The sequence below is a fragment of the Sphaeramia orbicularis genome, chromosome 19, assembly GCF_902148855.1.
Source record: "Sphaeramia orbicularis chromosome 19, fSphaOr1.1, whole genome shotgun sequence".
NCBI classification, from domain to species: domain Eukaryota; kingdom Metazoa; phylum Chordata; class Actinopteri; order Kurtiformes; family Apogonidae; genus Sphaeramia; species Sphaeramia orbicularis.
Window position 1 is genome coordinate 36,254,215 of NC_043975.1, and position 14,676 is coordinate 36,268,890.

The following is a 14,676-nucleotide window of genomic DNA, read 5'->3' on the forward strand; positions in this document are numbered from 1 at the left end:
TGCATATGAGCCAGGGTGAAAATGAGCAGCGACTGGACCGTATGTGGAGGTATAATAAAAACAACAAAAACAACAACAAAAAAAACCCAAACAAACAAGTGGTGATAGGCACAACAAACCCCGTCCCTTGCACGTATTATAGTTTATTTTGGCATCGATCCAACTGATGTCATCATGTCTATGCATGTGCTGATGTCAGCATATCAATTGCCTCTATATATGTGCCAAGTTTGAAGTAAATTTAAACAAAATTTATGTTTTTATAGACATTTGAAATTTTATCCATTATAAGAGAATGGGAGGGAAAAAAAAAAAATTGAACTTTGACCTATGTTTTCCAAAATGTAATGAGATCTATTCTGGGTCACTGGCAGTCTAAAAACCCAATTTGTTATGAATTCAACCAGTGGTTTTGCTGTTAGAGTGTTAACAAACCAACCAACAAACAAACAAACCAAACCAAACCAAACCAAACCAAAACAATACCCCTTGGCTCCCCTTTGGGGGGTAGGGTAACAACAAGTCAGGGGAAAGTAACATTCAGAGACAAGGCATGCAGTAACTAAAGGGTCATTTCTCAGATGAGGCCTTTCTTCCACTTTGTCCTGTGCTGCCCTCTAGTGGACACATACCGAAGACCTGACACCAGAGTAGCTCAGTGCATGGGGGATGGACACGTTGATCATGGCATCATGGGCATCCTCCGCCAACTTCCCAGGAGCAGGAAAGTTTGTCACCTCCACCAGGAGTCGTAATATCTTCATATTACTGTTGAACTGAAGGATTTGGGATTTATTTTTCCTAGAAAAAGAATATGTGGACAAGATTAGTCGTTCACTTTTGGGTTCCTGTGTTTCCTGCTCCAGTCAGGAGTTTGAGCTCCACTGCTGTGCAATATAAACCCTTAGTTTTTATGACTGATCCTGGTTTTTTATGACTGATAATAATGTTTATCACCTAATCATAGTTTTTTTTATACTTGTCACATAGTTTTTATATGCATTTTTATTTTATCTTGTATATATAATGTCAGTTTTATTTATTGCTGCTGCCTCCTGAGCCAATTGCTTTGAAATGTCATTTTTAGATGAAATGACAAATAAAGTCTGTCTATGTCATTTTCTTAAGTATTAGTAACAAACACTTTTATAGCAGTTCTTAAAGGACTTGAGAAGCATGAACAGAGGGCAGATTCCTTTTACCTGGGGTACGGTTTTTTATTTGTGTCAACAAACATGGCTGTCAGCTGCAGGTTGCTGGTACATTTATTGTCCGTGCCACACTCTTTCTGAAAATTAATCTGCAGGAAGAAGAAAAAGACACGATAAAATCAGATGATATTGAATTTGCCTGAATATAAGCAGAAAAAAAGATGCACCACATGTATTAAGCAAGTAAAGACAATCACAGAGGTACTTAGAGGTACTATTCAGCCTATTTATTTAGAGGGAAATCTTCAAAATGGCAAACTTTAGTGTTTACTGTTCTTCTCATCTTTGAGTAGCTTCTGTTCTGGTCGTTGTTTGAAAAGATCACAATACGATCCACATCCACATGGTCTGAGAACCAGAGCTGGATCCACAAGGATCAACAACAGTCACTTTAACAATGTGAATCTCCAGCCACCATTAAATGCATCTGGAACCCTGGCTTATTGACCAAGGTCGGATCAACAGATCAGTCTGAGGTTTGGGAAACTTTACTCTGATTCAACGTCAGTCTGTCGCTGAGGAGCTGGATTCTGACATTCTATTGATGCTGAAAAAACACAACATCAACACTCATTTGTTCCTTTAGTGGAATAAATGGGATTAGATGAAATGAAATGAAATTATACTATCTTACATTATTTTATTTTGCACTCTTTGGACACCATTGTGGCAAAAATGTATTTGCCAAAAAAAAAACCCCCAATAAACTGCCATAAAATCATATATCAATATTTTTTTGGCATTTTTTCATTAATCTCTCAAACAGCTTCAAATTTGCTCAAAACTAACAACCATTCAATCATTTTCAGGATTTTTACCCCTTAAATACCAGTTTAATTATTTGAATTATGAGTTATGAATTACAAAAAAAACTCAAAATATGAAATATTTTCTATTTAATAAATAGTAGGGGGTGGGGCTTATAAATTTGAGGAGGGCACAAGTTTTAAGACAATAAGGTATACAATACATACTAATAAACGCAGAAGAGAAATTTTACTGTTATTTTCTGACACTGTGTCAATAAATTATTACGGTAACAAAATACCTTCTTTTTTGCGGTTTCCAAGCCTTCTCTTTGAATACCAATAAAAATGAGGCGGTGCGCTTTTAAAGCTGTCACCAAACTGCTGGGTCAGGGTTGTTGGGATGGATCACTTGGACCCATCTTTTCATTTTATTGTGAAGTATGTTAATGTTGTGTTATTTTAACTGCCCTATTTATGTCTTCTTCTGTCACTCTGCACTTTAACTGTGAAGCAATTTCTGATTTTATCTATGAAAATTGCTATAGAAATAAAGTTTTCTTACTTAACTTTAGGTAATAATGTGCACTGGGTGGGAGATGTGACCTGAAATTGCAACCTTGGGTAGTGTGGTAGTTCAGTGTGGTTTAGTACTGTTGACTACAGTTTGTGATTGAAGTAGAAAACATAACCCAACATGCTGGGTCACACCCATAACCCAAGATGCTAATCATCATGCTAATTTGGTCACAACTCAAAGCTGGGTTTATCCATATTTTCAGAATGTGCATGTTCTTTATCATTGCTTTTCCAATATTTCTATTGAATAGGACATACTTACATACATGTCCAGCTCCATACCTCAGTTCTTTGGGTGAGCTTCTGTTCCTGGCTGAAAATTGGATAAGAGTCCAGGTTCTGCAGGGTGCGTCTGACTTTAGGTTTTTGTTCATGTATGGACAAGTTGAGAGAAAAGACCACCGGCTCCAGTTTGTCCCGCACAGGTCCCTATAGAGCATTATTCTACTTTATTCCCAAAGCAAATTTCATCAACAGGAGCTTGTGATATAAAACAAGTAAAATCTCCATATAAATCCAAATTCTACACATTAGTTTAATAGACAATGCATATTTGTGTTCAGGTCTCACCTCTACAGTGAGCTTCAGACTGTGACACTGGCGCTTGGATGCCGGGAGGCTCAACAAGCCGTTGTATTTGTCGCCATTATTGTCATAGAAATGAACACGAGGGGTTTTTCTCCTCTCCATGTCAGCCTCCACTGTGTATTTCACCGCTTTGCAAAGAGAAGGAACAGTGCAGAGATGAGCCTTTGAATCTGCAGTTCAATGTATTACTTATTTACACATGGGAGGTTAATGGAGATTTCTTACTGATGTTTTTCTTGAAGTTTTTGTTTCCATTGCTGAGGGTGAAAGACATGCACAGAGTCGCTGTAATGCTGTGAAATAGAAAGAAGCAAAAATAAATAAAGTAATTACATATAATGAAATCGTTTCCAAATTACTAATTTTCTATGGAGATAATTTACCATGGTGTGTTTTTAGGACACTTATTAGGATCCACAATCTTTGGTTCCACGTTGAAGTCCTTAGTTAAGTGGATGACAGGACGAGCTCTGGAAACAAATACATTTATAAAACATGTTAAGGTTTAATAAATTTCTATATAATATTATATCAATCTATAAAGACATTATGCATTTAATGTTTACAATTCTTACAAAAACTGTATATTCATATTGCATACATGGAATATTGTCATCTGTATAGACCTGTGTCCTTCAATTTCTATTTAACAAATGCTTTCAATACCGGTGTTCACGTGACTTTTCAAAGTCAGTTGTGCCATGTTTCCACCTATTATGTGAGATTTCTGTCCATATTTTCATTCCTACCTGAGCAGTGCAATACGGTCATCAAGAGAGCCCACTAAGACGTCAGGATAACTGTTGTCATCCATGTCCATCCCTCCATTGATGGAGTAGCCGAAGGTCTGGAACCCTTCACTTCCTACTGACTTACCCTCGATCACCTACAGAGGGCGACAGTGACACATGGGAGGTCAACATCATACATGTGGTGTTCTCGGAAACCTGAAATGTATCCATTACATACAGAGGGATCTTACCTGACTGGGCTTCTCTGTGATTCCTTGTTTACTTCCCATCCATATGTAAACCTTCCCTGTGTCACTGAACGGAGCACCCACAGCAAAGTCTGCACAATTCAACACAGGAAACAGATCAGTGTAGTGGCTTACTCAGCCCTCTAGGCGGCTGCACAACATGATACTGGCAGTGTTTTTTTTTAACACCTTTCACATATTGTATGAAACACAACACAGTCCATTATGTTCCCCTGTTGAGATAATTGCCTGGCAACAGTTCACTTAAAACAATTAAACATGTCTTCATGGGAAACACAGCTCTTCCTCTCTAGCAGAGCTTGGTTCCTTTTTACAACAAAGCAATGAACGCAGCACTTCTTGATTTAACACACACAGGATGCAAACTAAATATTACAATCTGCATCACCCTGTCACATTCTGCATGCACATATTTTTGTAGGTTGTTTGCAAAAAGTCACTTGAAAAGTATTCTACGGGAGAGGATTAGCTCCAAAAAAAATTATGGTCCAATATATATTTTTTTATTAGAAAAAAGGCACAATTCTGACTTTTTTCTCAGAATTCTGAATTTTTTTTTTTTGCTTCTGACATTCAGGGAGTGTCACTTTGGCTTTATGTCATGCAGGAGTACAGTAGATTTTCGTGTGTGTATCCATTTTCTTTACTCAGCATTTACATACATACTAATGCTGATACAGTTAGCTTAAGCACAGCTCTGTATGATCAGTATCATTAGCTACCAACCTGAGGTAGATTCATCCATTCATAAATTTGTCTGAGGGCATTTGATAGTCATATAAATCTGATAGCCCATGTTTTACCCACAGAATCACAACATTTCTGTCTCTTTGTTTAATGTATTTGTACTAGTAATAGCCTTTCCAGAAAAAAAAAAAACTACAGCAGGCTGACATAATGACAGATTTAGGTGACTTTTTATGCATCCGAGGGATTCAAGAAAAAGCCATCTAGATGAGCAAAAGGTAAGTGAATGTTATGTTTTGAAACTTGTGTACGTACATTTGCAGCACATCTGCAAAGCAGTCCAACCACATAAACTAATGAGCATACCATCTACAGAAGGAAAACAACATCAGTGGCTTTTTCTTCAAATTTACTTACACAAGTTTCAAAACATAACATTCACTCACCGTTTGCTCATCTAATGGTGAAATGGCTTCCTCCAAAACTCCGCGGATAAAAAGTCACCTAAATCCGTTATTATGTCAGCCTGCTGTGAAAGTGACACTCTCCCTGAATGTCAGAAAAAAAAATTCCAAATTCTGAGAAGAGTCAGAATTCTGACTTTTTTCTCAGAATAATAATAATTTTTTAAAAAATTAGACCTTAATTAATTTATTTTTCCAGTGGCCTTAATCCTCCTCTGTAGTATTCATAGGTGCCGCTAGCTAAATTGTTCATTACCTGCAATGCACATGATTTATTCAAAGTCATACCTTGAAACCCATCTTGGTTGATGTCACCGATGGCGGCCAACGCAAAACCAAAACCAGAGCCCGGTGGACCTGTCAGTACCATGGTGGCAGTCTTCTGGAATGATCCATTCTCGTTCATAAAGACGTACACCGCTCCTCCGTGACGCTTCATACGGTCAAAGTAAAATGGGGCACCTATGATCAGGTCATTCCAGCTGAAACAAGAAAAAACAACAAACCTGAAATGTACAGATCCCTTTAATGAGCCAGTTTAGTTTAATGAACAGCAAAGTTTCTTTATGTATGAAGAACAAGATAATTTTGCTCTGATGTCATTCTGAACACCTTATCACAGGTGTTGAAAGGACATTTTGTTTCTCCCTCCTATAAGTTCATATTGTTCATCATTGTCATGCATTCTCTGCATTACAGCACAGATCATAACAGCAGAGCATTCACGCATGAAGCTGCTCAAAGCCCAGATGTCCAAGATACAGTAACAGGTTATGCATTAACATGTGCAAAGGTACAATTGGATGCCCCCCCCACACACCCCAACCCACACACACACACACAGCTTTTGCTTCAAATATAACATCAGTCGCAAAGCAGAAAATGCACTATTTCGTAAACTTTTTTGCTTTAGGTTCATGTTTTGATTTTTGTTTTGTGTTTGTGTTTAGAAACATACTCATCATTGTTGAGGTCAGTGACAACGAGGCTGTTCCCAAAATATGAGCCAACTTGTTCTCCAGAGATTTTAAAGCCCGGCTCGATGCTGCGATCCAACTGGGTCCCGAACAAAACAGAGCCCTTATTCCCCTCGTCCCTGGGAGACCCCGTCACCACCGTGTACTCGTCACGGCTCAGCAGTTTTTTCTCCTCAACAACTGAATAACCTGTTAATGACAAGGGTTTGAGAGTACGAATGACATTTCACCTCTATGAAGAAAATGCACTCATCATTTTCAGCAGAGAAAATGGAGCTTCATGTGATGCAGAGGATGTTTTTCTCTTTCTGGTTTTGTACTCACAGTGAGATTTTCAATGCAAATGATATTTACCCATGTAGCTGTGTCTGTATCCTTTCAGCTGCCCAAAGCTTTTGTCAATAGAGTCCCAAGAATTCAGTGGATCTGGATTTCTCCACGTTGTGTGGACATTTCCTTTATAAAGCAAAAAGCAGAATCAGGCAACAATGTTAAACACAATGATAGACAATATTCCCAGTATCCCAGTATTCCATCACCAACTCTGGGTCCTGCCCATTGTTTCTACACTAACAACTAGAATTTCAGCTTTAACCCTTAATTGGGTAAGTGACTATTTTTGGTAATTTCCACACACATTACAAGACATTGACATCAACAGTTACAGTGAGAACAGTGAGTCAACAATCTCAGGTCCAATGTGGTCTACAGGGTCTGTAAGGTCCACCTCTGCATGAACAGTGAGTGTACCTGCTTTGTTAGGTACCATGAAGTAATGGTACTAATGTAAGGAATGATGTTCAAAGGGATAATGTGGATGTGAACAGGTGTCTGGATCAGCACTTATGTTGGTCTAATGTTCTAAAAGTGATGTTTTAATGCTCTAAAATATATGTCCCTTTACTTGACATGTGTTTTTCTTGTATTTTTTATATATACTTCTTGGTAAGGAACCAAATATGGTAACTTCACTGACCTTGATTTTCTACATAACAATAAAACATTTTTAAAAATTTCTCAAAAGTGATAAAGTTGTTATTTCCTCTAATAAGGTTGAAAATTTTGAACTTCAGAGTATTTTTATAAGTGAAATATAAAGGGTTAATCTTCAATGCTCACCTTGCCACAAGTAGCTGCCGGTGGAGCCAATGTAGACGTCCGTTTCTGTCATGCCTCCTGAGATGCCCATGTTGCACATGCCCTCATTGTTCATGTCTAAGTTGGGGTTGCAGACCTCATAACTGTAAGCCTGCCACTCGTCGCTGAGGTCATAGGTCAGATCATTACCTCGCACATAACACTTCCCTATCATATGCCGCTGCTCCTCGTTGCCCCCTTTGATGATTTTCACATAGCGATGCCCACATGCCTGGACACCAGAGACAAATTAGTGTGGGATATATTTAGAGCTCTGACTATGACAATATCTGTAGGTTCAGTGTCGGATGGAACGGCATCTAGTGGTGAAGTTGCAGACTGCAATGTAACCCTTCACCTCAGTATCACCTACAGTGGCTGAAACATGTGAAAAGTGTTTGTTTTGTCCATTGTGGGTTTTTTTTCTGGTCCACACTGTATAGTAGGGGATGATGATTCACCTTAAAGCTGTGCACCACCCACCACAGGACAGAAAAAAAGAACAATTATATATTTTGAGCAAATGTAAAAACCCTGCTGACTCTGAAGCTCCCTCTGTAGATATAAACAATTTGAGTATATACAGCATATATATATGATATACTATATAAAATATAGTATAATAATTAGGGCAGCATGATTTTGGCCAAAAATAAAATCGAAATTTGTTCCTCTAAAAACTTGATTTTCAATTTCAATTTTTGGGTAAAGCTACACAAGACAACAGAGGCCGGCATGTCATTTTCATGTGCAGCCCACAATGCAAAACACTGCTCCCTACCTCAAATCTGTGATCGTATCATGGAATCACAGAAGACTCCATGATGGGCCCAAAGACGTTATACCGATGTAAGTCAGTGACAGGCATCAGTCATGTGTGCATGAGTGGAACACATAAGATGAGTGATCTCCATGCAGTTATATTTGAACTGGGTGATCTGTGCGTGGACCATGGCTTACATCGGTATCACTTCTGTGGGCCCATCATGGAATTTTCGGCGATTCTGTGATGCCATCATAGATTTAAGGTCCATGGTCATTACACAGAATTCTGTGAAAGACCGCTCTCACAGTTAATAGGAGGAGCCTACGGTAGCCTGGAGGTGTGGCCCGGAGACAAAAGAGAGATGAAATTGATTTGATGATTTCCATTCTTTAAAAATCGTCCTAATTTAAAAATATGATTTTTATTTAACCCTTTCATGCATAGTGATCACTACAGTGGACAGTTATTCTACAGCTGTTCTCTTGTATATTCATGGGTTTGGTTGTTTTAGTTCCATTGCAGCCGACATAGTAGACGCTTATGCACCATCCCATACAGTGACATTCATACAATTATTGTAACTTTGCTGTTCTCAAAAACCTGATCTGCAGTAACTTGTTTTGGTGTAAATCAATTGCTAATTGTTATTAGACTGTAATTAACAGTTTAATGACACAAAAAGGGTTATTTTGTGCAAATAATCGGCATGACATGAGTAATAACTAGTATGAGGGTATGTTAAAATGTGAGAAAACACCAGATTAGCTGCATTAAAAATGTTTTTTTCATAGATTTCACACAGTTTATCACTTTCTGGTGATGGGTTTTAAATATATGATTCTTTGCTTTAATAATTAAACGTATGGTTTCCAGCTGAGTAGACATTTTTGTAATTCCATAAAAATAGGTTCATAAAAAAATTTCAATTGCATTGTTTTTTCATCCCTAAACATGAATAAAACCCCTCAAGAAAAAAAATATTGACTAAAGTTCTCCTAATGTATGCATGAAAGGGTTAAAATCGATTAATCGCGCAGCCCTAATAGAAATATATGAATATGATATTCCACTTCTGTTTAATATATCTCCCTCAATCTCACACACTGAACCTTTAAAATGTGTCATATATTACTCAAGTGCATGGGGATTTTAAGACAATTATTAATTTGTGCCAAAACAGAAGACAGTTACTGTATCTGTATAAATGGAAATACCTGTGAACAGCTTCGTACTTTTTTGTGAGGCATGTATTTAAATTTGATTAGAAAAAAACTGTTACAGCACAAGTTGTAAAATGCAACAGTTAAAAATATAACAATGAGTGGTACTGTCTGGTAAAAGACATTAGAAATCACACGTTAAAGGGAAGCAGTGCAATAATAAATGAGTATATTTATAGTTCAAGAGTCATATTCGAACCTGCTTTACTGATGTGTGTCATGTGATTGTAGGATGAGAAAGCAGTGTCATCTGTGAGTGAAACTGTTCACTAAATAAAGAACTAAACAAAGTGCCATTCTGTCCTGCGTGTCCTAAATGCATCCGCTTGGTGATTGAATAAAACAGGATGTGGTCTCACCAGTACACGTCCCTCCGGCTGACCCCGCTGAGTGGCCACGGTCACACCCAGCCACATACCCTCCACCATTTCGTTTGGATTTGCTGTGGATTAGGTGTGGGAAAGTGTTTTAGAAGATTACCAAGCAAACAACAGTAAACATAAGCTTCTAATGGGCCATTGTGTTTTTGGATAAAACAGTCTTTGTATGCAGTTCCATTTCTCTCATTCATTCTGTCAGTACACAGGTACGCAAATGCAACCAGATTACTAATGTTGAACCTTTCATTAAGGGATCAGTAATCTGCTTTTTCCAGAGAATTATTTCTGGTTCATGAACCTTTCTACCGTCTAACTAACCAGTCAACATTTCCATATTTTTAACCATTCTCAGCCAAACCATTATGACCAAAGATGCATCATCAATGGATGCTCAATGTACAGTGGATCATACGATGGTAACACATTACCCCATCTATCCCCCCTTTGGTAATCCTTTTAATTTAGTTCGATTTTTAATTAACCCTGTAAAGCCTGAATCATTAAATCATTGACAGAAAATTCCAGTTCTTGGAAACTGGAGCCTTTATTGGTCCTTCTGAACAGTCAAAACATTTTTTTTTTCAAATATCAATTTCCATGTATGAGTTTCAATTTTGCATCATATTTGATACATCAGGTCTCAGTGCTCAAATATTATTATTTCTGAACAAACCAAAACATAATATAACATACATTTGTCTAACAAATTGGTAATTCCTTTTCAAAACTGGCAAAGTTCTGCCTCCTTCCTTATTAATGACAATCTTGTAGTGTCACTGAAAAGGCCTCTGGTGAACAAATTCCTCCCCCCTGGTGGATTATCTGTGTATTGCATGTATCTAATTGTATACATCAGGTTTTTCAAGAAAAAAAAAAATCACACTGATCATGTAGAGGGCTTCAAAACTCATATATCAAACATGTTACGTTTGGTGTTATAGGGTTAATTTGCTTCTTATTTATTCTCATGTTTAAAGCTATACCTACCGATGTGGCATTTCTCACAGCACTTAGTAAAAGTTTGAACATGAACAACCCACCTCCCTCCAAAGCCCCGCCCGCTCATCCCAAGTTGTCAGAAATGGACGCATGGTCAGAGCCCCGTTCAGCACTATTTGACACAGGTGGTACCCCTTCTGCGTCGGATTTCGACGCGGAGGGCAGCCTGATAGAACTGTATGTAAATCCCTCAGTGTCATTGAGCTCTGACGCTTTCCTCTTACCTGATGCGCGTGATGGAAGCGGAGGTGGAAGTGGAGGTTCGGTCCACTTCAGCGTGTCCCGTGGACCCCTCCCTCAGTAATCAGATCCATCATCCACCTGCCGCAGCCCCTGTTCCATCAGTAGACCCTGAATTTAAGGGTCTGGTTTGTGCAGTACTGGGTCAGTGTCTTCAGCTGATGAGGTGCCCAGCACGCGCACTGTGAACGCACGGCCTCCGCGAATTTTCCGTGGACATTTGAGGTTTCATAGTCCATACATTTATCATCTTACATAATCCTACATTGTGTGACACCAAGTACATGTACCTGAATCAGTACTGCGGTCATAAAAGCTGAGCTTCCTGCAGACCTGTCTGTTCAGTCCAGTACAGCTGACTTTCGGACTTTTATCTCCATCCTTCATTCATCAGACTCCCGTTTGTTCCCCTCAGTTGTTGTTTCTGTTCATAAATCCGTTTTTTTCCTTCCACATGTGCATTTGAGTTTTATCCATACACATCCTAGACAGTAGACTGTGGTCAGTGTCAGGAGGAGCAGCGTGAGTGAAGCGTCAGATTCAGTGGTACACATATCGGATGCGGAGCGCGATAATGGATCGGATGCTGGACAGCCGTAATGGATGATTGACAGGAGGCTCAGCCAGGTTAGACCAATTATTTCATTCGGACCGACTAAAATGATTGGTCAGACTTTTATCAGAACTATATGAGAATTAAACATTTTTGAGTTTCAAAACCTGGTGGATTTCTTTTATATTTTAGTTTGACACACACTTATTAGGAGCATTTTAAGATGACAAAAGAAAAGTGTAAAAATGCCACATCATACGGTATAGCTTTAAGTGAAACCAGCTCAGTCTTATGCTTTCTGTTTTTATGTAAAACTTCATAGATGACTAAATCACCAAATATAGTGTTTACTGCAACTTCCCTTTATCTATCAGTTTCTCAGGGGGCTGTGGCCATTTCAGTACCTTTCAAAGCTTCAGAATATGACACTGTCACAACCACAATTCAGTTCAACAACAAACTACTTGGTTTTGAACAGATTACAGTTTAGTTTCTACAGAAAATGGTTATCAGTTACAACAGTTAATGTTCATCGGTGTTGTGATGAAGAATTACAATCACAAGAGATCAAACCCAAAGAGTAAAGCTTCCCTCAGAGCGGATCATGCCCTGACAAATATTAACCACAAAAATGTGCTGTGACTGCAGCAACAGTGACTTCAGCCTCGACATCAAAAGTTCTGAGGAATCCTTTTATTATGACTCTTACCGGTTTTACCCTCCGGGAAGCAGATTCAGCTCCAGGTAGTTCAGAGGTAAATCTATCAGTTAATAACCTTCAATTTAGGAAGGATGCACTTTCAGAGGTTTTATACCCTGAAGCTAAATATGTTACGAAAGTTCAGCGTCAAATATGAATGTTGTGGAGCATTCTGGGGATTAGCGAGACATACTGTTTATATGAAGAACGAAGAACGCTGGATGATTTCTGCCTACATTTTAAACATTCTGTTTTAACCCTTTAAGCCCTGAGACATTATTCCAGGTAAACGTGCTGCTGTGAATTTGTGTCAGTTTCAGGTTCATAAAAGCTGCTGTGAGTGTGTGCTTGTGTTCCTTTTCTTCAGTGGTTTTGTTTTACTCTGGGTTTTAGGGTCAAAACAGAGTGGAATATCAGAAAAAGACAAAGAGAGGAATTGAACTTTTACAGGTTTTTGCTAAATAAGGCACTCAATGTACATCAGTAAGAGGATGTTGAACATGAACTGTGAACTGGAACACACTGAACAACAAGTGTTTGAATTTTGGCTCAGCAGTTTTTGTTTTGGGGCTCTTTTTTTTTTTTTTTATAAATCAGTCCAGTTGCTTTTTGGCACCTGGTTGAACTCCAAAAAGCAGGTACATGGTCAAAACTCAGTTAAAAAAAAAAAGGAAAATAACAACAACACTGCAAACAACAGTAAAAACAAAAAAATCACACTGTGTTTAAAAAAAGCCCAAACGGTCTATTTTTATAATAAGTCGGTCTCACTCACTGCTCTGTGTTTGACCCCCATAACACAGGCAGCAGGGGGTACACTGAGCATGCTCCGATGTCTATGGAAAGAACAAGGTCTATTCTATCAGCACGTTTGACATTCAGCAAACTGTTGAATTTTTATGAATATTTAAAATGTCATACATTCAGAAAGCACGTCAGGAATTAAAGGGTTAAAGCCAACAGTAAACTGCACCTATTTTCACACATTTCATTTTCAGATGTGCTTTTTCTATTACATGTTTTAGTTATTTTCCTCTAAAACTTCTCAAATGCAATCTCTTTTGTTAAACATCCCAAACATCTGACATTTTGCGTGGCGCTTACTTGAGGTGACCAAGTCCATCCTGGTGCAGTCGCTGCTGTCTGTGGTTATGGGACAGGAGTAGACAGCCCCTGTTTCATTGACATTTTGGAGGGATATGGCTTTTTCTTTGGGTGCTCCTGTGAGAAGCCTGTACATACAGACAGAAAGACAACACATAGACACAGACAGATATCAGGATTAGAACAGTGTTAAGCAGTGTTTAGATTCTATCAGAGCCACATTGTAGTGTCAGACAATACAACAAAGAGACAGCAGCAGCAACATAAAACTGCCAGACGATGTCGCTGATAAATCTGACTAGTCTACATAGATATTATCCTACAGAAGTAAGTCTGCTCAGCTATGAGCATCTTCTGTCCTCTCTAGTGTTTAGAACTGCATTTTGCTGTGCGTATTGTTATGCTTACATTATTAACCCATAAAGACCCAAATATCTAAAATCATTTACTGATCTAAAATGTTTAATAGCTGTTGATCCACTAATCCTATCAATACATGTAAATAATTGGTGTAAAGTACAGTTTGTCATCTTTTCATAGTCATCAGATATGACCCATTTGGACGTTCAGAGGCTCTGCAGTGAATGAGGAAACACTGACATCTTCTACAACACTGATTGACCAGTAAAATCCGTGGAGTTGGATCAATGACAGTGGATGGAGACACCAGGTTTATGTTCAGTTTATGATATGATGATTTGACTGAAAAAGTCACTTTTTCTTCAGTTTCCTCTGTTTTTGATAAAATAACCATCAACTTTAATATGAGCTTTTATGAACATCTACAAAATCAGTGAATGAAATATAGGGAAATAGGTGATTTCACTTAAAAATGAAAAATACAGAGGATAATATTATGATAAATGGGAATAAATCACTCAAGGAAGTTTAACAATGGAGAAAAAATCATTTGGGAACTGCCACAAAAGTAGCATTGGGTCTTTATGGGTTAAAGGTAGAGCTGCACAATATATCATTTGAGCATCATCATCGCAATGTACGTGTGCGCAATGGTCACATCGCAGGTCCTGCAATGTAGGAGGCAAATGAACTCAATGTGTTCTCATCTAAGTTCAACCTGGGTACCCGACACACACTGCGCGCAGTGATCCACCAATCACAATTGTTCTTATTCAGTTTGCTGAAGCAGACCACGCCCCTGCACATTGGCAGCAACATTGAAAAATGAGCAACGTACCAGAGAAAATCCCCAAAAACAAAGACTTGATGCCAAAAAGAAAAGCAACGTCAGTTATTTGGAATTATTTCAGCTACAAGAAGGATGATACTGAAACACAAGAGGAAACACAGCTAATTTGTTTGAC

The 14,676-nt window shown here is 38.3% G+C and overlaps 1 protein-coding gene across 2 annotated transcripts in view; it reads right to left on the reverse strand.

Annotated features, from left to right (window-relative positions):
- itga3b (integrin, alpha 3b) overlaps positions 1 to 14,676 on the reverse strand; it is a 66,030-nt gene that overhangs the window by 27,132 nt on the left and 24,222 nt on the right. For both annotated transcript variants that reach the window (XR_003934062.1, XM_030121595.1), the window contains exons 2-15: positions 13,352 to 13,479; positions 9,735 to 9,817; positions 7,372 to 7,621; positions 6,607 to 6,708; positions 6,234 to 6,441; positions 5,564 to 5,757; positions 4,107 to 4,195; positions 3,874 to 4,010; positions 3,508 to 3,594; positions 3,350 to 3,417; positions 3,107 to 3,252; positions 2,819 to 2,965; positions 1,203 to 1,300; positions 633 to 801 (exon numbers count right to left, since the gene is read on the reverse strand). Coding sequence is in view for 1 of the 2 variants with exons in the window: in XM_030121595.1 (XP_029977455.1) it covers positions 633 to 801; positions 1,203 to 1,300; positions 2,819 to 2,965; positions 3,107 to 3,252; positions 3,350 to 3,417; positions 3,508 to 3,594; positions 3,874 to 4,010; positions 4,107 to 4,195; positions 5,564 to 5,757; positions 6,234 to 6,441; positions 6,607 to 6,708; positions 7,372 to 7,621; positions 9,735 to 9,817; positions 13,352 to 13,479 (1,906 nt within the window). In the remaining variant the exon portion in view is untranslated. The remainder of the gene's footprint in view (positions 1 to 632; positions 802 to 1,202; positions 1,301 to 2,818; positions 2,966 to 3,106; positions 3,253 to 3,349; positions 3,418 to 3,507; positions 3,595 to 3,873; positions 4,011 to 4,106; positions 4,196 to 5,563; positions 5,758 to 6,233; positions 6,442 to 6,606; positions 6,709 to 7,371; positions 7,622 to 9,734; positions 9,818 to 13,351; positions 13,480 to 14,676) is intronic.